The sequence below is a fragment of the Schistocerca nitens genome, chromosome 9 (genome assembly GCF_023898315.1).
Source record: "Schistocerca nitens isolate TAMUIC-IGC-003100 chromosome 9, iqSchNite1.1, whole genome shotgun sequence".
Lineage (NCBI taxonomy): Eukaryota > Metazoa > Arthropoda > Insecta > Orthoptera > Acrididae > Schistocerca > Schistocerca nitens.
The window spans coordinates 213,755,427-213,778,849 of NC_064622.1; the positions used below are offsets into that span (position 1 = coordinate 213,755,427).

Sequence of the window (23,423 nt, forward strand, 5' to 3'; positions counted from 1 at the left end):
TCGCTTCTGCCTTGGTGCCAATGATGGTCGTATGCGTGTTTGGCGCCGTGCAGGTGAGCGCCACAATCAGGACTGCATACGACCGAGGCACACAGGGCCAACACCCGGCATCATGGTGTGGGGAGCGATCTCCTACACTGGCCGTACACCACTGGTGATCGTCGAGGGGACACTGAATAGTGCACGGTACATCCAAACCGTCATCGAACCCATCATTCTACCATTCCTAGACCGGCAAGGGAACTTGCTGTTCCAACAGGACAATGTACATCCGCATGTATCCCGTGCCACCCAACGTGCTCTAGAAGGTGTAAGTCAACTACCCTGGCCAGCAAGATCTCCGGATCTGTCCCCCATTGAGCATGTTTGGGACTGGATGAAGCGTCGTCTCACGCGGTCTGCACGTCCAGCACGAACGCTGGTCCAACTGAGGCGCCAGGTGGAAATGGCATGGCAAGCCGTTCCACAGGACTACATCCAGCATCTCTACGACCGTCTCCATGGGAGAATAGCAGCCTGCATTGCTGCGAAAGGTGGATATACACTGTACTAGTGCCGACATTGTGCATGCTCTGTTGCCTGTGTCTATGTGCCTGTGGTTCTGTCAGTGTGATCATGTGATGTATCTGACCCCAGGAATGTGTCAATAAAGTTTCCCCTTCCTGGGACAATGAATTCACGGTGTTCTTATTTCAATTTCCAGGAGTGTACATACAACAGAAAGTATTAATTAGGAAAATACTAAAAGTAATTCAAAGAACATCATGCAGGCAGCTATTTAGAGAAAGTAAAATTGTGTCATTCCTTGTATGTACAAATTAAAAAAAATAATTATTATACAAGAGAAATTGAACAGCAGTGAACTTTGTACCTTCTGTAATGAATCCTTCATAGCTATTATAGAAGACAGACAAATTATGTACATGTTTAGCATACAAATCCAGCACTATTCCAAAAAGGCATAACTACTGTATAACGTATTACCGAGCTACATAAACATAATTACAGATGAAGTTAAATTCTAATCTTCAGTGTAATAAATGAATGATTGTGTGGCATTGATAGCCGGAAGTCCTAACCTGGGAAATTTCGGTCACCAAGGTGCAAGTCTTTCCCATTGAAACCACATTGGGCAACTTGCATGTTGATGATGATGAAATGGTGATGACAACACAACACCCAGTCCTGAGTGGAGTAAACGTCTGACGTAGCGGGGAATAGAACCTGGGCCCGCTGCATGGCAGTCAGACGTGCTGACCAGTTTGCTAAAGAGGCAAACTCTTTAGTATAAGAGAAAATGTGGTATTATGTAATATTATTTTTAGTTGAAAAACAATTGTGTTTTAGTGCAACGAAGCAACGAATGTTTGTACCACTTAAAAACTGATTCAATGTCCTCCGAATACCAGATCTAAAGGACCGTAAAATAAATAAATTAATCCAGTTGTTTGATAACGTTCATGGTTGCCACAAGTTATGTAAATCAGGGAATTTCAATGATATCATGGAAATATCAGAGAAATCTGGAGGGGAAAAAAATAAATAAATAAACCCACTGGAAAAACCTCGTTTTTGTCTCAGTAGCATGAAATTGTTTGTTTACTGAAATTTCATGCTTCGTCGCTGGCTGGGCTCAGCTGAGCATGTGCGACACTCGCTGACTTATTATTACTGCTTCTCCCTTTCCCTCCCCTCAGCTTGCAGTCAGTGCTGCCACCACTACTTGCTGCTAGCCTAGCAGCTGCTGATGAGAGGCAGGGCAACATCAGGAGGGATTTGTTTAGATGTGATTCTCAAAGCTTGTTGACCCAGCGGTCAGAGACAAAGGTCGTGTGTGCATGAGCTGTGTCTGAGTAAATGTGTGTGCGCTCTCATTTTCTGACAAAGGCTGTAGCCAAGAATTTAGTTGTGAGAGTGTGATTGTCTTTTTCATGTGCCTGTCTGTGGACCATTGGTCGCCTTTACAGTGAGTTGCTACCTATCTTCATTAGTATTGATTCTCAGAGTATTTGCACATGTTATCTGTTGTGTGGGTGATCAACGCGGTCCATTTCATCAACATGGTGTCTGTGACACATGAATAGCTGGCCACACGAGTGGACTTCCATGACGGGCCAAAACCGCCATTTCTGTGGGTATCTCTAACAGATCGGACCTGCCAATATGAAGCCCATAGTTTCCCACTAATGTGCGGGCCCTGCCTGTCAGATCTAGTTTCACTGATCTGACCACAGGCTGGGTCTGTCTGTGTGTGTGGCGTAATGTGGCGGGTTTTCATGGTTTATCCATGGACCCAGGACTGTGGCGCTCCTCGGCAGGCCAGAGGCCACGGAATTGCAACTGTCTCAACACAAGTACATTGTACAATGCGGCATTTTATAGACATTTTATTTATTCTAGAACATTTTGGCACTTCGAAAGAAGTTTATATATTAGAAAGTTTGGATGATAAGAAGAAGAAAACTGGCTGTTACTGGCAGTTTGTACACTATTTACTCATGTATTTCTTGAAAGAAAAATCACACAGTACCTATAGAATTATAGACATAACACAGTGGGTAATAACCAACAATAACGGAACTTAGTAAAACCAGCATTTTATTCGCGGTCACCTTCAGTGTCGTTTACCCAACTCTTCCCCATCTTATACATTTCTGTCAAGAGGCCTACTTTTTCTGAGATTATTTCTGAAAGCAGTGAAGGTATTTTAAATCTGTCTTGCGACTCCAACAAAATGTGTATTTTTGTCACCAAATGTGTTTCGCTTTATTGAAATAAAATAACATCAATGGTCTTAATTATACCATTTGGCTTGCTTTCTCCATCTAAAAGCAGTTCATTACACAAGATGTTGATATTAGTACTTGAGATTTTTGTTCACACATTTAGAAATACAGAAGTCCTTACATTATTTTTTGTCAACTTATGTCTTCACTTACCCTTGAGATCTCAAAAATTGTCAGGGAAAAGTGCTAAAACTTGTCTGGAAATCAGGGAATTTCACATGGGGAAACTTGTGGCAACCCTGACATTAGTCTTTCGTAAGCTTAGTTGGGGTGGATGAGAGCAGAATACTGGTTCATTATTTGAGAGGAGGACAGCTAGGATTTACAGTACTGAGAGGAAAGTTCTGCCAGTGATTACAGAAAAAAAAACTCAAGTATCTTTATGAAAGAAATCTTTCTCCTATCCGTTCTCCAATTCAATCCTCTGGGAACATATGACTCAGTAGTCTGTGTCAGACCCAAAACAATACTGCATTCAAGAGGAGTCTGAATCTTTTCTTATTATCATTGGCAGGGCTTTCCTCTCAGTAAATTTTTGCTATCTTTCTCTTGCCCAATGATTGATTCTCTCTGCCCTCACTCAACTTAGATTTCCTCATTTCTACACATTCCCCTCCCTCCGTCTCTATCTTTGCATCCATTGCTTTCTTTCTTTATCGCTGATGCTAACTTTTCCCTTTTACTTCCTTGCCCTTGTTTGTACAAGTTAACTACTTCTCTATTGTTGTCCCCATTTGACAAAAATATTTTATTTGAGAAGTGTCCTTCCCAAAGGACTGGTATTATAGTATTAATTATTTTCATTATCTGTCATTGATTTTCTGTGCAAGAGTTAACATTGTATAGAATGTCGGTGCAAATGCTTGGGCAAGATTTGAGGAAGTGCCTGAAGCCCCTGATATTGTCAGTCTTTCATCTTCCATTTTGCTGAAGAGATGGGGATGTCAACTAAATTACTATTTTTTCAGATAAAAATTATTTATTCTCTTTTTTTAAAATTAATTCCAAACAGCCATATTGATTATGTTCATGTTTTATTATGCTTGATTTAGAAGCACCAATGACTAGTGCCTGATGATGACTCCGCCAGAACTTTGAAATCAATTGTAGTAAGTGAACTTCATCAAATATAGCTCTTTGGAATTAATTACAAAACAGAGAGACTAAATAGTTATTTTACACAACAACAATGTTGTCAGATTTATTAAATATAATCTATTTCAGTGGTGTTGAAACGTGTTTCACTTTTGAATGCAAATGACACATCACTGATACATTGAAAATAGAATTTCCCTCCTGAATCCTTGCAAGTGTATCTTGTCATTTCTTACAAATTCTAATGATCATGTTCTAATGGTTAACAACAAGAGATTATTGTTAGTAGTAGAACTCTACTATTTGGACATGGGCTGCCTTTCCTCCATCTTGTATCAATCCTGACATGGAGTTTTGAGAGATTTCTCCATTCTTGAATTACTTTTACATGTTAACCATTCCTCACTTTTACAGTGTTTCTTTGGAAGAAAGATTTATTTCGTTTGCTTTCTTGGAGAAATAAAATTTTAACAATATAGTGTCAGCAATGGTTTTCACTTTCTAACTGCTACTGTAACAGTTCCTATTTCAGTGGTTTCTTAGTAGACTGTCATGTTACTGATACTTTTACTATACCCTTGTAGGTGTCAGCCAGTGTGCGATTTGCAGGGGGGGATGGGGGAGGATTTCCCCCCCTCTGCATCAGACCATCCCCTCCTCTGGTTTTAGTTTATGCATCCCAACCTGGGTTGTTTATTTCCCACGCACTGGAGTAAAACTTTACATATAATGTAAATTTGTGGAGCCGAACAATGAAAGTTTTTAATAAGTCTTACTATTAACGCTATTAATATGTTTCAGTTTTCTACCATCAGAATAAGTATAACTTTTCACAAATGTGCCTCTACGTTTTGAATTCCCCTCGTACATCTGTACCCATATGTAGATGATTTTGTAAATAAGCTTTACCTATAATGTACTTTTAAAGATATAACAAGAGATGGCTTTTCTGATAGTGCATACGCGTCAATAGTGAGTTTCGACATTAACATCTATTTATAAATAGCTGTTTAACCATGCGTAACGCCACGGTCCAAGCTAGTAACATATATAATTCTACTAACCCCCTAAGACATTCCCCCCCCCACTGGTAGAAGCACAAATCGCACCCTGGTATCAGCTTTTGTGAAAGGCAAAGTGTTGGGCTTTTCCGATCAAGCACACAATCTCCTGCAAAAGTTAAACTTGTAAGTCCCTTTGCTTGACCTTAGTTCATTATCATATATGTTGTGGCACCAGAAGTAACACTACGGTGGAACTTTGATTTTTCATTCCCCAATATTATGTTTTTTGCAATTCTACATCATAAATTCGTAGTCCCTGTGAAAAACCCATAAGATCAATGTTGAAAATTCCCTGATTTTATGTTTTTTCCTAGTGAGGTTTACCTCAATTCTACATTCTTACATGATGTGTCTCTTGACTTCATCCTGTTTTCTTCCTATTGACATTTGATGTGACTGAATGAGTTATATGTGGGACAAAAGACAGTCGGTTTGCACTGCGAGTGGTGATTGAGTTAAGGGATATTTTAGGCCATTGCGGAGAGGGGAGATGGGAGAGAGGAAACGCTGACATAATACATGATTGGCAATGCCAACAAAACTTGTGACATTTAGCTTCACCACATGATTATAATACAACTACTGCTAGGTTGCGGCAGCAATGGAAAAACAGGACAGTCGAAGCGAAGTGTTCTGGACCAAGCCAATATGTGACAAAAGTGCCCAGCCACCCACTTTCCTTGTGCGACTTATAAATCAGTCTTGTCTTTTTTAATGTATTTCTGATGAATGGTATTTAGCAACAAGAGCGATCATCAGCCTTTTAAATTCAAACACTGACTCTCAAAGAATATGCTCCCTCTGAATCAGGTAAAAGACCATTACCAGCTAGTGAGCTCTTATTGGCTGGTTACTTGTTATGTCACCCAACAGCCAGCGCAAACTCCACACCACTCTGACACACATAGTAAGTTTACAGACCTTAGCCAATGAAACATTCAAAATTCTTAAAGCACTAGGTTATGAACAAGCACAGAAGCTATAAACCAATGTCGGTGGAAGAATTTCTTCTCCTGCTAGGTAGCAATTTTACCAACATGCATAACGTCAACTGACATAACCAAATCACAAGGACATAAACAAACAAAAAAGGAATTTCAAAATTTTATCTCCTATAATAGACCCATTAGGAAAAAAAGTGAGTTTTGCAACTGTTAATACTGTAGGGTATGTAGTTGAAAGGCTATCACTTTTGCAATGATGTACGAGGTAACTGAGGCATTTCCCAACTCACTATTGCCACAAATTATACTGTAAACACACAGTTTTGACGGTTCTGTCATTTTATGTTCACCTCAAAAACAGCAAAAATTTAAGAGTTTACATGGTGAAATAAACTCTAAACTGTGAAATACAGTGAAAACTACTGGATTACAACATCTCCGATATTTGTAACATTTTGGGTGTGTTTTCCACTTGCGGTGTAACGTGGTGACATCACACTAATGCTGTGGCTTCTAGCATAAGAGCGATGAACCGCAAGCTTACTTGGTGGCTTGTTCCAAAGTACAGCTGATGTGATGTTTATAGCAAACTCTCCACTACCGTGAATTCGTTTACTTGCAGGAGTTCTCCCTGGAGTCTTGAGAGAATCTGGAATGTACGTGCCTCCACCGACTGCAGGCAACGTAGGCTACTCCATTTGCTATGCATGGCACGACAATTAAGAAAACATTTTCAGTGAACATTTGTGCAATAGCTTGTTCGCCTTTGTTACAGTCCTCAATGGTTTTTTAATGCAGTGTGATGGCAGACAGATTGTTATAAATGTGATGGACTGCTGGGACAGAGGAACACTGAAATCACAGCAGGCTTAACTTGGTTATATTCATTGGTATAAATAAGTACCACTTGTGAAGGAAAACTTGTGTGTATATACGTGCTTTCACGAAAACTTGTTTGTTTACACGACAATAAGTGACAAGTTTGAAGTGTAAATGGTGTGTGTTGGCAATGTTGCGCAGAATGCTCCACTTTGACAACTCAGTACAATGAGCAAGTAAATGTTTTCAAGCAATATATTGGAGATCACTGTGTTCTAATCACCAGTGTGTGCTGTAGTGCTGCTGGCTACACAAGGAAAACACACACCTCCCACATGTTAAGCTGCATCCACACTGCCACTGCAAACGTGTTTCAGTTGGAAATATTGTTTCCTGCAGTGTTTCACATCTGTTTCCAACTTTGCTGCCACAGAGACAAGAAACAACCATATCTCAGTGTATTTGTATCATCTGCAACGCTATTTGTTGTATCGTTTTTGCATTGTCTGCCATGTCATGTCCCAAGATGAGGGAGCTGTAATATGTGGTGCTGCATTTTTAATACTTGAAGGTTCATGAAAACAAAATGAAAGGCACCTTCATCTTTCTTTCTTTCTTTCTTTCTTTCTTTATATTTTGTTTATCATGACTTTTGGCCTGCAGGCCATGCAGCCATTTTTCAGTGTTTCAGAGTTTTACAGGAGGAGGTTTTGTTTATCAAAGAATTTCGTAATTGGTTTTAAAACTATGGTATTATTTTGATGAGGGAGAGTTTGTATGGAAGTTGGTAATGGTTGATAACATCACATTAGTTACTGATTGAAATCAGTTTGTTGGTTTGCATATACTCATTGTCATTGGTGAGGGAAAACATACTATAGAAGAACTGGTGGGGAAACTTGCGACATTTAGGAACTGAATACGGAAGACAGTTCTAATTTCCATAATTTCACTCAGATGTCCCCTAATGATTCGGAATTTCTGGCAAATATGGTATCAACCTTTCTTAAAAATAGACAGAAATTTCTGCAAGCACTGACAACTAGACATGCTGCTAATCTTAGTTTTTTGGCAACATGAGTTTCATTCCAGAGCCTTGAGTATTCATTTCGCATTTCAAAGCAAGATATGACAAACGACCTTATTTTCTTTTCTACACTGTCTTTGTCAGTATTCTAACAAATGTAGCAGCAGTTCTCTGCAGAGGGTCTTGTGTTTTGTTGCTTTTCTTGTACTGCTTGCTTCATGTATTCCACAAGCAGCCCTTAGCCTTGTACAATGACAAAAACTCGACGGCTTGCAGTCTCGTTCACTGCATAACCCCTCCCTCCTCTCCCACCCCTGGAAAAACTTAACACAACAAGGGAAAATAAAAACCTAACAACTCTTTATATAACAGACTACACAGTGCGACATACGAGGGCAGTTCAGAAAGTAACCTCCGATTGGTCACAGTGCGGGTTGTGGGGGGAGTAGCGACGCCATCTGTGCGTTCACGCACTCAACAGGTCAGTCGGCATCAAGCCGTGGTCGAGTGAACGTCGTACCTGCGCTAGTTTAGTTTTTATGGCAGTTTGAAATGTGTGCTGCAATAGAAAACCCTGCCAAATGTGAAGTGCGTGCTGTCATAAGGTTTTTTACAGCCAAAGGATATTCTGCAGCAGCTATTCATCGTGAGCTTTGTGCTGTGTACGGACCAAGAGTTATGAGTGAAGGAGTTGTCCGTGAATGGGTACGTTTATTTAAAAGAGGACGAGAAAACGTTCATGATGAAGAGAGGAGTGGTAGACCATCATTGGTGACTGACGAACTCGTTCAGACAGTTGATGCAAAAGTTCGTGAAAATCGACGTTTCTCAATGTCGGAGTTGTCTACTGGTTGTCCACAGATTTCTAAGACTCTCTTGTACGAGATAGTGACAGCAAGATTGGGTTACCGTAAGTTCTGTGCACGATGGGTGCCCAAAATTCTTACCGACCACCACAAAACTCAAAGAATGGCCTCTGCATTAGACTTTCTGTCACGTTATGAGGACAAAGGAGAACCATTGTTAAACAGAATCGTGACCGGTGACGAAACCTGGATTAAGTATGTGAACCCTGAGACAAAAGAACAATCAAAGATGTGGGCACATTCAAATTCGCCTACCAAACCAAGAAAAGCCTCGCAAGATTTTTCTGCCAGAAAACTGATGGCAATGGTGTTTTGGGATGCCAAAGGGGTGTTGTTGGTTGAATTCATGGAACGTGGTACGACCATTAATCAAGACGTGTACTGTGAAACAATAAAAAAGTTACGACAGGCTATACAGAACAAACGCTGTGGTATGCTGACTTCTGGTATCGTTTTTTTGCACGATAACGCCCGTCCTCACTCTGCTCGCAGAACAACGGCCCTTCTTGAGTCCTTCAAGTGGGACGTTATCAACCATCCACCTTACAGCCCAGACCTGGCGCCAAGTGATTATCACCTCTTCATGCATTTGAAGAAATGGCTCGGGTCACAGTGGTTTGATGACGACGAAGAGCTCAAAGATGCGGTCACAGGCTGGCTCCAGGCACAAGCGGGTGATTTTTATGCAGAAGGAATTTCAAAGCTTGTGAAGAGATACGATAAGTGCCTCAATCGCTATGGAGACTATGTAGAAAAATAGTGCAAAGATGTAGTTTTAAGATGTATATATTAAAATATTTTTATTTAACTTGGTGTATTTTTTTAAATCAACCGGAGGTTACTTTCTGAACGGCCCTCGTATAAATATGCACTAGCACCGTACAGCAGTGACATACGGTAGCTGACCTGAAACATTGTTTCCTTTGATCTGCACTATCATTGTTATGGACAGATGTTTTCATTTGTGGAAACATGTTTCCAAACCGTTTCCACATCAAGTACCTGAAAAATGTTTCATAAATGTGTTTCAAGCTCAGTGTGCATGCGGCTTTAGAGTCTGGTGCCTTTCACTGTTTTTGGTTTAATTCACCATGTTCATAAATTTTTTCTTTTTTGTGGGTGAGCACAAAGAAAAGCTCTCTCAGAAATGCATGTTTTGACATATAATTTGTTGTTGTAGCATGTTGGAAAATAGCTGTTGCTTTATATCTAGACACCAATTTCAATTTTTTGATAAGTTTTTACTTGCTGTTACACACCTGTGGTTTTTTAAGAACTGATGAAATTCATTGCCATGAATTATTGTATAAACATTGTATTGTACATTTAATTTCCTTCGCTTATACATATTTCATTCAGTGTATTGGTGAGGATTACGATTTTTAATTGTGTATGACAACTACATATGTTTTTGCTTGTATTTTTCATTAAATAGGGATTGTGCATAGCTTATAATAACACATTTTTATTGTGACAATCACACACTTATCATTGTTATTTGTCTGTATGGCAGAAGCCTTTTGTGATTTTTCTAACGCAGTTGTTCCTGGATGAACAGTGTAATCTAATTTAGATTGAAAGCCCAAAAGTAAAAACAGCAATATATGAACCAGAAAAGAAACTTTGTGTTACTAGTGTACAATACCTGGCTGCCAGAAATGTTAAAGAATGTGGAATTTGTTGGATCATGGAATTCCTTCTCCAACTGAGGTAGTGCCCTATCTAGTAGTTTTTGTGTTCACTGGACAGTAAACTCTACTCTTAGTTCCTTTATTGTCCTTCTGTTTTACTCTCTCTCTCTCTCTCTCTCTCTCTCTCTCTCTCTCCCTGTTTCTTTCATTTTCGTGTATACTGACAAAAGAACAAATTCAGAGTGTCAACTAGAAGAAATGTAAATGTAATGTTGTAATACACATGTATGTGCAAATAATTCATGTGTTTTATCTTCAACATGTTTGAAAAGAGGTTTCGAGCACCTACTGTATTTGATTATCTGCTACATGCTTTCTCTGTATGGTTTGTGTGATTGTATATTTTGCTATTACTGTTGTTTGGGTTCTCCCTAACATTTTCCATCATTGTATTAATTTCTTTGATAGCTGTGCTGTACATTAAACAAGGTATTTAAATTGTTACCTGTTATGTACTAGAGCCTACAGGTGTAAGTAGCTTGTCTTACATTAGAAGTTAATTTGCTTTCATAACAGATCACTCGGTACCGTAACCGATCTGGTGTGAAGAAGATGGTTGAGAGTTGCAAACGAGAAGGCTTCTCAGATCTGATAGTAATCAATGAGGATCAGCGGCAGCCAAATGGCCTACTGGTTGTTCACTTACCAGATGGCCCAACTGCAAATTTCAAGCTTAGCAATGTAAAGTTAACCACAGACCTCAAGCGCAACTATAAGGAAATATCACAACATAAGCCAGAAGTAAGTCACACTTTGTAAAATTCTTACATTAATATTGACTAAAACAATCAATTTTTGCATGTATATGATAACTGGGTGGATAAAAATCTATACTCCAAGCAGCAGTGGGAGAAAACACAGTTAAAAGTTATAGAAATATGCAAGCTTTCAGAGCCACTGGCTCTTTCTTCTTACAGAATAGTTGAAGGGGAAGGAAGAGGAATGAAGGAAAAGAACTGGTGAGGTTTAGGAAAGGGGGAGGGATATGCAAAAGTTACCCAGAATCCTGGGTCAGGGGAGACGTACCAGATGGAATGAGAAGGAAAAACCGACTATTGGAGACTGCACCGAATGAGATTTGAAATACACTCAGATGAATGTACATTTCCATAACTGTTACACTCGTTTTTTCATGAGTTGCTTGGTGGGTAGATTTTTTTATCTATCCAATTATACCACATTTGGTCACCATTGTGTTTAACACCCACATGCTACATTTATCACTGTAAATATCAGTCAATGCACTTTCTGCTAACATATCAATATGAGAGAGAGAGAGGAGGGGAGGGGGGGGAGGGAGGGGGGGGGGTAAAGAGTGTGACAGGGAAAACAAATCATCTCTCTCATCACTCGTTAGTCAGATGGGTAAATATGAAAGAAAAGTAGTTTCCATGAATTAGGGAATGAGGCACTAAAACTAGTAAAAGAGTTTTGCTATTTGAGCAGCAAAATAACTGATAGCTGAAGTAGAGACAATATAAATGGAGACTGGTAACAAGACAAAGTATTTTCTGAAGAAGAGAAATTTGTAGCATTGAATATAAATTTAAGTGTTTGAAAGTCTTCTCTGAACATATTTTGTCTAAAGTGTAGCCTTGAATGGAAGTGAAGTGGGGGCAGTAAATAGAATTCAGACAACAAGAATGTACAAGCTATTGAAATGTTGTACTGTTGGAAAATGCTAAAGATTAGATGGTTGATTGAATCACTACTGAGAGGGTATTGAACTGGTTTGGGGGAAAAAAGAAATTTATGGTACAACCTACTGCAAGAAGGAATTGGTTGATAGGACACATCGTGAGGAATCGAGGAATCGTCAGTTTGATAATGGAGGTAAGTGTGGGATTGGTAAGAATTGTTGTGGGAGACAAATGCTCAAATACAATAAGCAGGTTGAAACAGATGTAGGTTGCAGTTGCCTATGATAGAGTAGTGTGGGTAGATGATTTGGACCACATTCAGACTGAATAAGACTACAACAAAGACACAAGAAAGAAATTGTGAAAAGGACAAAGAAATAATGTAAAGGTAAGGTAGAAGTGGGAGTAAAGTCAAAGAAAATAATAGATCAGTGAGGTTGACAGAGTACAATGAAAAATTTAAGACAGGTGTAGCAAGGTAAGCTCATAGAGTGAGAAACATTTAAAGGGCAAGGTAAAAGTGCAAAGAGGTAGAGATGTGTAGTTTGGACAAGAGTAGAATGCTCTGCGTGTACTGATCAACTTGTATTTTTCTCTGATTAACTTCCTTTGCTTGCTGCTGCAAAATTTACCTATCTCTGTGTTGACTGTATTGTGTGGTGACTTGCAGGTAATACTGAACAATTTCACCACTCGCCTGGGCCACACTGTTGCCAACATCCTAGGTGTGCTATTCAATCCAGACCCTGAGTTCAAAGGCAGGCGTGTCGTCACTTTTCACAACCAGAGAGACTACATTTTCTTTCGGCACCACATGTACCAGTACAAATCTGCCCAGAAGGTGTCCCTACGTGAGTTAGGTCCCCGTTTCACTCTACGACTACGGTGGTTGCAGCATGGCACCTTCGACACGAAGACTGGAGAGTTTGAGTGGGACAAGACTGGTCGCCGGCACACATTGGAGGCTTCAAGGAGGAAGTTTTACCTGTAATCTTTTGTGCTGAAATGACAGTATGTGTGCGGAGGGTACTGGCAATGTCCACACAACAGGATAGAAATTTACACTATCAGTGAAATAATGTAAACTGTTTATCACATATTATATGTAAAGCAAGATTTCCTATGTGAAACCATTACAAAGAATTAGAGCTCAGGAGAATAAAAACTGAATGTATCGGTATTAACCCTGATTCTCTGAAAATCAATTTTCAGTGACTGTTTCCTATGTTGTTACCTTAAAATTGAGAACACTTGTGCTTTTGAGAAAGCAGCTCCAGGTTTCAAAGCTGGACTTAACAGTTTTAATTATCTGTTTTTGCTGCAGTTTTTGCCAGACTAAGAACTTAAGATAAGACTTTTTGTAGGTTAAAAATGATGTTACAAGTGCACTTAATATTGAAACTTTCTGGCAGATTACAACTGGGTGCTGGGCCAGAACTTGAACCGAGGGACATTTGCCTTCTGTGGGCAAGTGCTTTACCAACTGAGCTACCCAAGCATGACTCATTCTCACAGCTTTTATTATGCCAGCAGCTCATCACCTACTGTCCAAACTTTACAAAAGTTCTCCCGCAAATCTTGCAGAACAACACTCCTGGAAGGAAGGATATTGTGGATACATGGCTTAGCCACGGCCTGGGGGATCATTTCCAGGATGAATTTTCATTGTGCGCTGATCTAAAACTTTTTGGGAGGTTAAAACGTGTTATGAGTCATGCTCGGTAGCTCAGTTGATAGAGCCTTGGTTCGACTTCCAGTCTGGCACACAGTTTTAATATTGCAGGAAGTTAAATATCAGCAAACTCTCTGCTGCAGAGTGAAAACCCATTCTGGTACTCAATATTGCTATAGGTGTAATCTCGAACAAAGATGGACAAAATGGGGCTCATTCCAGGTATCACACATGATGCACTCTTGTGCAACCAAGGATCATTCAGAGGGTTTCAGGACATTCACTTGAACGCTGTCATTTTAAACTTCATGCTTTATTATAACAAGTTATTTAGTAAATTGTATCATTTTTTGTGAAAAGTCACTGCTTCTGACAGTGGTGAGCAATAAATACTGATGGGCTGACGGATATGATTTTGTCTTCTTTCTATGGGATCTTAGAGACTAAGCCTGGAGTTGCAGAGGTTTCCTCATTGTTGACACACATTTGTTCTCGTGGGGATGGGCTGCGTAGCATTGCTTATCTTCAGGAGTTGCCATTGGTTCCTAACATTGCACTTGTTAATTTCTGTTTTCCGCCACAGTTGCTCGAAGTGCTAAATACCTTCCCAAACATTGTGATGCCATTCTTGGTGATTAAGTGCAGTAGATTCCCCATTATCAGTTGCAGTTTGACAACTTTTCATGTTTTCCCTTAGTAAATCTTTGTCTCATTTCTGTAGTCTTCCTAGTTTTCTTTGACCCCTTCAGCTGGGAATACATAATTTGTTTCGGTAGACAGGATTCAGGCATACTCCGGTGATTAAGGGTGGCAGTGTGGTAGTAGTGTGCAAGACTCACACTCCCCCTTGGCTATCGAACTTACTTGGAGTTGCTTTGCTCATCTTTACAGGGTAGCCGGCTGCAATGTCCTGCACAACTTCTTCTTCGAGGATAAGATGCTACTTTGGAGGAATTTTTTATACTTTTAAAGTAACTCCATACATTCGAGAATACTTTGAACTCAGTCTCACTGTATTTTCATCACACATCACGGTTTTCATACAACTGAAACATTTTTCGTAAGCTCGACAACTTCCAGTCCATCAGAAACTATCACATTCATTTTTCCATAAATACAGTCTACAAATCTGTCCAAGTTTAACAAGTCAACTGTCTTGACCTTACGAAAGTAAGAGAATGAATGAATAAGTAATTGTGTCTTCTCTTCTTTCAACAACATTCAAATGTTCACACAATAATGTTTGACGTTGCACGGAGTACAGCGCGTTTATTCCTCAAGCTGTACGTGTAACTTCTCAGGCGGGCTGAGTGACTACCTGCCCGCGCCGATCATCTGTCTGATACACGTCCGTCCTGCACACACAATTGTGGCGCAGTAGACACAGTTCTACTTTACCACACTCATCTCTAAAATAATGTGTATTCGAGACGGTGGAAATATGAGGGTCTCTAGAATTTACCCCGAAATTCTTGAGGCACTGCATATCCGTCCACTTAGCTCGAAAACACAATATTATATTTTATACATGTTCGTTATGTACATCAGTATTGTATTCATATAATATTACTTTACATTTCCATCAATTTATACAACAATTGTCGGGTACTTTGTATATAGCTCTCTTTCCTTTTCCATGTTAATACCATTATAATCATGAACCTTTTGATCAATGTAAACTTTGTAAGGACAAGAATCTTTCTGTACCCTTTCCAATCGTTAATTCGAAGTGTGCATTACCCAAGTGTATGCTGTTGTTTGCTCTTACTTAGCGTACTACTTTTTCTAAATATGGATTTATTCAATGCCTTTTACAATCTGGAGGAACTCTTGATAAATAAAGGTGTTCTTTTCAACACATGTATCTTTACACAAACATAACAATGCGAGTGGAAATGAGAATTCAGACTTACCAGAATACTCTCTACAAAATGTGTGACTTTTGTCACGATACTGCCCTTTTCCTTTAGGCACGGTACCTCTATCTCACATATGGGTTGATACTATGAAAACACTTCCTCCTTCCGTTTTGGTAGGTACGCCTCTTTAAACAAATTCCTAATATACTATGGTACAGGTCAATCCCCTTCTTAGTGCCCCTGCCTGCACAGTATCGGTCAGCCTTTCTTGGGTCTGCCTGCCTGCCCTTTTCCACCCAATCAGTGCTGGGTGTCCCCTCCTTCTCCTTCCTGAGTAGGCTCCATAGTCCATTGCCCTAGCATACATCTTGATGTACCCTAGAATTCGAATACCTCTTAGAGAAATTAATGTCCTACTTCACTCCTTACACTCGCTTCTCAATACTTTCTTTAACCCTTTAGAGTCCTCCCCTACTCTTCCAGTTCTATGTTCCCAATAGACACCAAACTTGAAAATAAGACTTCTACTTATACTCTGCTTGTCCCATTATCCTACAATTCGTCAGACTAGTCGTTAGACTGACACCAGTTCTGTCCACTTAAGTATACGATGTAGCATAACGAACCACAATATGTTCCTCCTTCTCTCATGTACACATACTAGTGTAATACCGTCGTCATAACCATAAATACTCTTAGCTCGTACATATATAAATATATCCCTGTACATATCAATATAATAGAGGGAAACATTCCACGTGGGAAAAATATATGTAAAAACAAAGATTATGTGACTTACCGAACGAAAGCGCTGGCAGGTCGATAGACACACAAACACACACACAAAATTCAAGCTTTCGCAACAAACTGTTGCCTCATCAGGAAAGAGGGGAAGGAGAGGGAAAGACGAAAGGATGTGGGTTTTAAGGGAGAGGGTAAGGAGTCATTCCAATCCCGGGACCGGAAAGACTTACCCTAGGGGGAAAAAAGGACAGGTATACACTCGCACACACGCACATATCCATCCACACATATACAGACACCTGTGTCTGTATATGTGTGGATGGATATGTGCGTGTGTGCGAGTGTATACCTGTCCTTTTTTCCCCCTAGGGTAAGTCTTTCCGGTCCCGGGATTGGAATGACTCCTTACCCTCTCCCTTAAAACCCACATCCTTTCGTCTTTCCCTTTCCTTCCCCTCTTTCCTGATGAGGCAACAGTTTGTTGCGAAAGCTTGAATTTTGTGTGTGTGTTTGTGTTTGTTTGTGTGTCTATCGACCTGCCAGCGCTTTCGTTCGTTAAGTCACATCATCTTTGTTTTTACATATATCCCTGTACATACCTTTACGTGATGTGAAACAGTCACCTCACATAACCAGGTGCGCATACCTATCACTGTGTGCACACTTTTCTCCTTCCAACACATGACGGTTCGCACATTATCTTAAACTGTGCTCTTCCTGTTTGTGTCTTTGTGTTTCATTGTGTGTATGCATATGGGTAGTCGTGTAGCCCGATTCTTCGGCCTGCTTATGGAAAATAAGTTGTAAGTTATAGAAGACCACAGAAATTGAGAAGGACTTCAGTGATAGCAGTGTATGCATATGGACAGAGGGAAAGATAGACTGGTACTCAAAAGAGAAGTAAGAAAGGAAAAAGTAGAAATGGTTGCTAAGATCGAAGAAGAGAAAGAAGATAGCCCCAAAGACAGAAAACCCTTCCCACCCCCTTTCCCCAGGATCCCCACTTCACCGGTACTTGAATGAGAAGCCGGAGGAGGTATGATGATAAACGTCTCCTGCAGAACGGACATTCTCACCTTTACCTTTGAAGTCCCCGAAGAAAGATCTTAGCAACTCCTATGGAACGGCAATGGTGAAAAATCAGTCACACTTGTCTGCGAGGGTCGTTTGAAAGGTGTGGTATGTACGTAGTGTTAGTCATGTTTGTACCTACACTACCCACCCCTTTCAAAATTTATACAAACCCTCCCCATTCCTATCCCATTTCACAAAAGGTATAAATTATTCCATAATAAGTAGAAAACTATGTATCATATCATTGTAAATAGAAAATATGTGTCATATCATCACGAATATCTCATTATTCCTCTTACCCTGTATCGTATCATTCACATCATTTTTCACAAAGGATATGTAATATTCAGTAGTAAGTAAAAATCTATGTATCATATCATTGCAAATATAGAAATATCCATATTATATCATATCTTCCAATAATTTAGGCTCGAATCAGACCTAACTATATGTTGGTTGGCTAGGCAAAAATATGACCTAACTACACGCGAATGGTGGGAGAGACTGGCTGATTAGGCAAAAATGTGACCTAACAATCCGTGGAGATTGCGTCAGTCTGCAGTGGACACTACAAACGAGACCCCAGGACCAGTCACGAAGACCAGCTATGGCGCTCCTGGAATAACCGAGGAGTATGTTTCAGTGGGTATAACTTTTTCCGTTGCCATCCATGAATACCTCTGCACACAGGTTCATATGGAAAACTTGTGAAGAGATTACATTCAAAGACTACTTTTGGCAAAAATAAAACCTAACTGTGATTGGATTCAAGATCCTTGATGACTAGAGTGGAGCATGCTGTCAACTCACCTTTACATCAAGACTAGAGCAGAGCATGCCATCAGTTCACATATTATGATATTTTACCCAATGCTTCAGCCTTGACTTGATATAACAACCCAATTCATCACGGTGAATATACGATGGGGAATCACAGTGCCCATAAACAAGTAAGACTGTGTATATTGATGAGATCACTTGCTATTACCTCCACACAAAGCAGTATGACCTTGATATCAACCCTGCTTGTCCGTGACGTCTAGATGAGTACACCCAAGTACTAACTATATGACAGTATAAGAGGAAGAAAACAGAATACAGGACAGTATAAGACTTTAAAGAGAATTCGATGGAGGAAAACGAATATGGAAGTAACACCAAACCCAACTCGGGATCCAACGGTCTTCACTCCGCCCATTAACACAGAATGTTAACGTCCCTGGGGGAATAATGTGACTCTGCTCGGATCCCATGGATCTGCTCTTAACCTCACTTGAGCAAGTACAGACCAGCACTTCTCATTACATTTTGTGTGAAAGTCTCCCCCTCAACAAAACAGTTACCACTTTACTAGTCAACACTATGTTCTGTGAAGCTACCCCCTTCTCTATCTTATTATGGATAAGTTTAAATTCCTTCCACAAATTGTTTATGCCTTTTTTTAGTATCATCAAGTTCCGACGCTAAACGTGGTGGAACGTTGTCTGTGTTTACCCTTTCGGCAACTTTCCGGTTGATTTAATTCCTCTACCTGTTCCTCCAGACAGCTTATATTTATGTCTGAGATTGCTAGCTTTTCATTAAAATTTCTCTCTACCACATCTACATGAGTGTTGATCCTTGAAATTTGCAATTGGACAAAAAGGATCAGTTTGTCTTGTCTTACAGTGGTATCTTTTAAGGTATGTAATCTCTGTTTCACTGCATCGACTGTAACATTACACGCACTTTGAAATGACCCTAACTTCTCATTAAATTCAGACTCTATATTGGTACACTTGTCCTCAATATCAAATTCTAGTTTCTGAGTCAACTTCTGAAATTGATCATCCTGCTTTTGGTTAAAGTCTGTAAACAGTTCATTCATTTGTACATTCAATTCATTCTTTAAATCTACCCATAAGTTTTCCACTTTATCATTTAATACCGTAAATTTAGAATTTAAAGCTTCACTCTGTGCTTCTAGTTTTTCATTAAAGAAACATTTTGATCACTTATTTCGTTCCTCAAAGAGGAAATTTGAGCAGTTGCAGTGACACTCTGTGTACCTAACTTTTCACTTAAAGTAGTACTTATTTCATTTCTCAAAGAGTCAATTTGAGCAGTGGTGGCTACACTTTGCCCATCTATTTTTTCACTTAATGAAGCGTTCTGAGCATCTAACTTGGTATTTAACTTAGTATTCACTGAGTTGAACTTCAGACTTAGTCCCATAATTAAATTTGCTACTTCAGTCCAGTCTGGCGTGACATTAGTCACTGTCATCAGCATGACTGGTCCTACAGTTTCTGTAGGTTGTTGTTCCTCCTCCATAGTCCTAATTTTCTTTGATCTTGTAATCATTAAAAAAAAAATCACCTCTGTAAATAATGACCACCCTGGTTTACATTCAAATAATTATTATCTTGAGCTCACCTGGCGTAGGATTGTAGCCTGCGTCGATGAGATGTAGAAAGGCACCGGTGAACCGCATGGGCGCCGGCATTGTCAAATGTTGGTCGTGGCATTGGCGGGCGTGAAGTCAGCAACTCAAACAGCAACCAGCAACGATGGTGGGTTACTGCGACTGCGTCGGCATCGGCTGGTTACTGCGTTGGCGTCGGCTAGTTACTGCGTATGTGAGGATTGCTTCCTCCCCACAACCAAATCTTAAACAAATCTTGCAGACCAATTTTTTCGTCTCGTTATTATGTTTTGCTATGGCAACTCTCAACTTTTTCTCTTCGCAATCTTCTTCAAACAAATTCCTCCTTTTCGTGTCCTGCTCACTTTGGTTGCCATTTTCTGGCGGTTTTCATATGACGATTTACTTTAGCAGTTAATCGATTAATTACACAACAGCTATTGTACACTTCAAGTGGACAAAGCAACTGTACACACTGAGATTCTCACGATCCTTTGACACATGAATATTGATGTTTAGTAAGTTCCCGTACATCTTCTTAATGTCAGAAACTATTACATTAATTTTCAGTAAATACAGTTTCGAAATTATCTCAAGTTTGACAAGACAACTGTCTGGACCTTACGAAAGTAAGTGAATGAATGAATAAGTAATTGTGTTTTCTCTTCTTTCAACAACATTCAAATGTTCACACAATAATGTTTGACGTCGCACAGAGTTCCTTGAGCTGGACGTGTGACTTCTTAGGCGGACTTGGCGACTACCTGCCCACGCCGATCATCCATCCAATACATGTCCGTCCTGCACACACATAATTGTGGTGCAGTAGACACAGTTCTACTTTACCACACTCATCTCTAAAATAATGTTTGTTCGAGACGGTGGAAATATTAGGGTCCTTAGAATTTACCCTGAAATTCTCGAGGCACTAAAATATGAAGAATGTGGCCCGTCCAATGGAATTGATGCTTGATGATCATGGCTTTAATACTCGTAGAGGTTGCTTCTTCCAGAACACTGATATTAGTTCACTGAATTTGCCATTTCATCCTTAGGAGCCTTCTTGGGCAGTGCTGATTGTACATTTCCAGACATTGGATGTGCGTTCTGTAAGTAGTCCATTCTTTGCACCCTTATGTGCGAGATGGTATAACAGTATACATAGAGCTTGGTCTTAATTCTGATGTTATGTTTATCAAAGACTCTGTACCGAAGACGACAAAAAGACATACTGGGCTATTTAAGGTGGTATTGTACTTCAGCATCAATATTTGCATTTGCTGAAAGATGGCTGCCAAGGTACGGGAAGCGTTCTATGATCTGCAGGACTTTGCCTTGGATTGTGATTCTTGGGGGCATGACAATGGAGAGTTGGGTGCAGGTTGGTGCAAGATCTGCGTCTTCTGGATGCTAAGGCTTAGACCAACGCTTGTGTATGCTTCATCAAATGCATTTAGGATAGCTTGTAGATCTTCCTCTGAGTTGGCAAGAATGACATTATCATCTACATATTGAAGTTCAACGGTGACTGTAGTGGATACTTTAGTTTTGACCTGTAGTCTATTGAGATTGAACAGCCCTCTACCAGTCCTATATTCTATTTCTATGTTTGACAGCTTCCCATCAACAAGTTGAAATATAGTTCCAAAAAATATTGAAAACAAAGTGGGAGCTACTCCAACCTTGCTTCACACCCGTTATTATTTTGAAATTCATCGCAAGGCTACTGTTGAGAAGAACGATGCCATTCATGTTATTGTGCAGTAGTCTAAGAAAGTTAATGTACTTCACAGAATAGCCTATTTTAGCTAAGATCTTCCACAAGGCATTTCGCTTGACTGAGTCAAAAGCTGTGCCAAGATCTATGAATGCCATGTACAGAGGATGTTGTTGTTCTTTACACTTCTCCTGCATGTCTGGCGCAGAAAATCACATCTGTACTGTGATTAAGTCAAAATCCACACTGTGTTCCAGGTAAACAAACTTCAGCGAGAAGTATCAGGTGGTTGCAAAGAATTCAATCAAGTATTTTTGCAGCACCAGATAGAAGGGATATTCTATGGTAGTTACCACAATCAGTTCTGTCATCTTTTTTGAAGATGGTAAGTATCAGTGCATCTCGGAAATCAGGAGGAATCATTTCAGTGCTCTATATTTTGACAATGAGAACTAGTATATGTTCAGTGAAGATACATCCACCATCCTTGAAAAATTCAGCAGGGATTTCATCTGATCCAGCGACTTTGTTGTTTTTGAGTCGTTTAATAGCTTTCTCAATTTCTTGTAGAGGAGGGGCTTTGCCAAGATGATGATTTGTAGGTTCTTGCAGAGTTGTGGAAAGTGTTGTTTCATTGATCTCTCGGTCTTGATTCAAGAGTTCGTGGAAATGGTCCTTTCGTCTTGTGTTAATGGAGTTGCTGTCATCCAGGAGGGTAGAGCCATCCCTACAGTTAAGTGGGTTTAGACCTTGAGTTATTGGGCCATATATAGTTTTCATCACACTGAAGAAAGCTTGAGTGTTAGTTTCTGCTAGATGTTGCATTTCTTGAGGTACCATCATCCCCCATTTGTTGTTCAGAGCATGAGTTTTCCTCTGCCCTTCCACCTTCGCTTCTTGATATTCTCTTTTCTTGGTTATTGACTTAAGATTGCTCTGCCAAGGCCAGTGTGTCTTTCTCTTTTTGTTTAGTAGTACCTGAATTTCTTGGTCATTTTCAAACAAGCCATTCTTGGTGTTTGGTCTTTCAGTATCCAACTTATTCTTCAGCAGCTGGCATTACTGCAGCCTACAGTGTTGCCCAGTGCTGTCAGGATATTTATCTGGTAGCCTTTCATCCAAGAATTTCTGGAATTTTTGTTCATTACCACTGTCCTTAAGATGGTGTGTGTTTATTTTAGATCTTGTAAGTTTTCTCTATTTGCTCCCTTGTAAGTAAATGGTGAAGGGTCATCACAGACTATCAGTCGGTGGTCCAGAACATTTTCAATGGAACACTGTCATTTCGATTTCACTGCATCACAGATACAGTATGAGCGTAAATCTGGAAATAAAAAATCCGGTAATAATATGTTTTATAGCATTTTTATTTGCCACTGTTGCTATTTCATGAAGAGAATTACCAGTGTTGGCTATTATTGGGCATCTTTAGATCTACAAAATTGGAAATAAAAAATGGCAAATACAAAGAAAGAGTCAAGCTATGCCACTACTTGATACCTCTGATGAGGTGCTCCCATTCAGCAAACACGGTGTAGCAGCCTACATCTGGCTCCTGCATCATGCTGGACAACTGTGACTCCAGAGTAAAACAGAGACATGTGACTATGTTTCCTTGGTGTGACCAGAACAACTGGAGATAATGCTGATACACATCATCTGTGGTGCAGTGCCCTCCAGACTGCAGCCAAGGAAATTTTATATGTTGAGAAATGCCATGAGAACAGTTTTGATTTGGTAGTTTTTACATGTGTTATTCTAAATGATTTTTAATATAAAACTATGCCTTTAATTTATTAACTTCAAAACTGTTGCCAAAATAGTTTTAAGAAATTCAAGGTTTTCATGTGTTTGTGAATGTGTGTTTTTACAATGTTAGTCAGTCTTTATGTAAAAAAGTGCCTTACTGAAATATGCACGGGTCAAGGTTAACTTCATATTACATTTTCTGTCTATGTATGTACTGCAATATTTTAGAAATGACTTCATTGTTACAAGACTTTTATTCACAGTCATGATTT

General features: G+C 39.7%; 1 protein-coding gene across 3 annotated transcripts in view; it reads left to right on the plus strand.

The window, feature by feature from the left end:
• Nucleotides 1-13,116, plus strand: part of LOC126203408 (probable ribosome production factor 1) — a 118,736-nt gene extending 105,620 nt beyond the window's left edge. For all 3 annotated transcript variants that reach the window (XM_049937712.1, XM_049937713.1, XM_049937714.1), the window contains exons 4-5: nucleotides 10,809-11,033; nucleotides 12,603-13,116. In XM_049937712.1, coding sequence (XP_049793669.1) covers nucleotides 10,809-11,033; nucleotides 12,603-12,923 — 546 coding nt within the window. In that variant the 3' untranslated portion in view covers nucleotides 12,924-13,116. The remainder of the gene's footprint in view (nucleotides 1-10,808; nucleotides 11,034-12,602) is intronic.
• The last annotated feature ends 10,307 nt before the right edge of the window (nucleotides 13,117-23,423 follow it).